The 1,069-nt window shown below is 60.9% G+C and overlaps 1 protein-coding gene across 1 annotated transcript in view; it reads right to left on the reverse strand.

The window, feature by feature from the left end:
- Positions 1–1,063, reverse strand: part of MERTK (MER proto-oncogene, tyrosine kinase) — a 136,213-nt gene extending 135,150 nt beyond the window's left edge. Inside the window, exon 1 of the mRNA XM_010829545.1 lies at positions 956–1,063. Coding sequence (XP_010827847.1) covers positions 956–1,016 — 61 coding nt within the window. The 5' untranslated portion in view covers positions 1,017–1,063. The remainder of the gene's footprint in view (positions 1–955) is intronic.
- Positions 1,064–1,069: the final 6 nt, after the last annotated feature.

The raw sequence follows: 1,069 nt of genomic DNA on the forward strand, positions 1-1,069 counted from the left end.
GTTAAGTTTCTTCCAGGTTCCTTAAGAAATACTTCAGAGGTTAAACTTCTAACCCGTTCGTTAATCAGCGACCCTCCGAACAAACTGCGGATACAGAATGGAACCATGAAACCTGCCTTCCTGTGCCTCCACTTACCAATCCAGTATCTTATGTTGGAATTCCTAGCAGTGCAGACGGAGAAGGCAATGGCACCCCACTCCAGTACTCTTGCCTGGAAAATCCCATGGACGGAGGAGCCTGGTAGGCTGCAGGCCATGGGGTCTCACAGAGTAGGACACGACTGAAGTGACTTAGCAGCAGCAGCAGCAGCGCAGAGGTAATACGCCTAGACGCTGACCAAGCACGTTAGATCCTGTTCAGCAATAATAGGGGTAAAAACAGCGCGTCCTCTTTTTCTGGCCCCTCACCCACTCACAGGGCGTCGCTGCTAAAGTAGCCCCTGAAGGCCCGGGGGTTCGGGGGGGCAGCCCGACTAGTCCCTCCCGATCGCGCTTTGGCCTTGGTGCATCGCTGCACCGGGACTGCGACCTCAACTCCCGCAGCCTTCGGGTCTCTAGTCCCCCAGAGTGGAGATGGGGTCTGCCTGCGGCTCCCAGAACTCCCGCCAGCAACTGGGGTCCAATCACACAGCCACTTCCAGTGAAAAGTTTTTGTGGCGCATTTCCCTCCGCCGAAAATTTTAGGACTTGCAGCGCAACCGGCCGAGCTCGGTTTCCCTCTCCGCGGTCGCTGTGGGCCCTCGGCGCCCACTCCTCCCCGGCTCCGCCGGGACGCGCGCCCACTACCCAGCCAGGATGCCAGGACGGTGGGTACGCGGGAGCCCTGCACCTCAGCACCTGGCCCCTCTGGGGCGCGGGGAGGGGTCTGCAAGCTTGCCAGCAGCCGGGTGCGCCCCGATTGGCGCGCTCCCTCCTCGGAGCTCCCAGGCGCGAATCCCCAGCCCCTTGCACTCACCTCGCGTCCAGAGCGCGGAGAGGAAGAGCCACGGCAGGAACAGCAGCACAGCCCGCCCCATACCGAGATCGCGGGTCTGAAAAGTCTCTTCGGACCGACGGATAGATGGACGGC

The sequence above is a fragment of the Bison bison genome, unplaced genomic scaffold, assembly GCF_000754665.1.
Source record: "Bison bison bison isolate TAMUID 2011002044 unplaced genomic scaffold, Bison_UMD1.0 scf7180017864508, whole genome shotgun sequence".
NCBI lineage: Eukaryota > Metazoa > Chordata > Mammalia > Artiodactyla > Bovidae > Bison > Bison bison.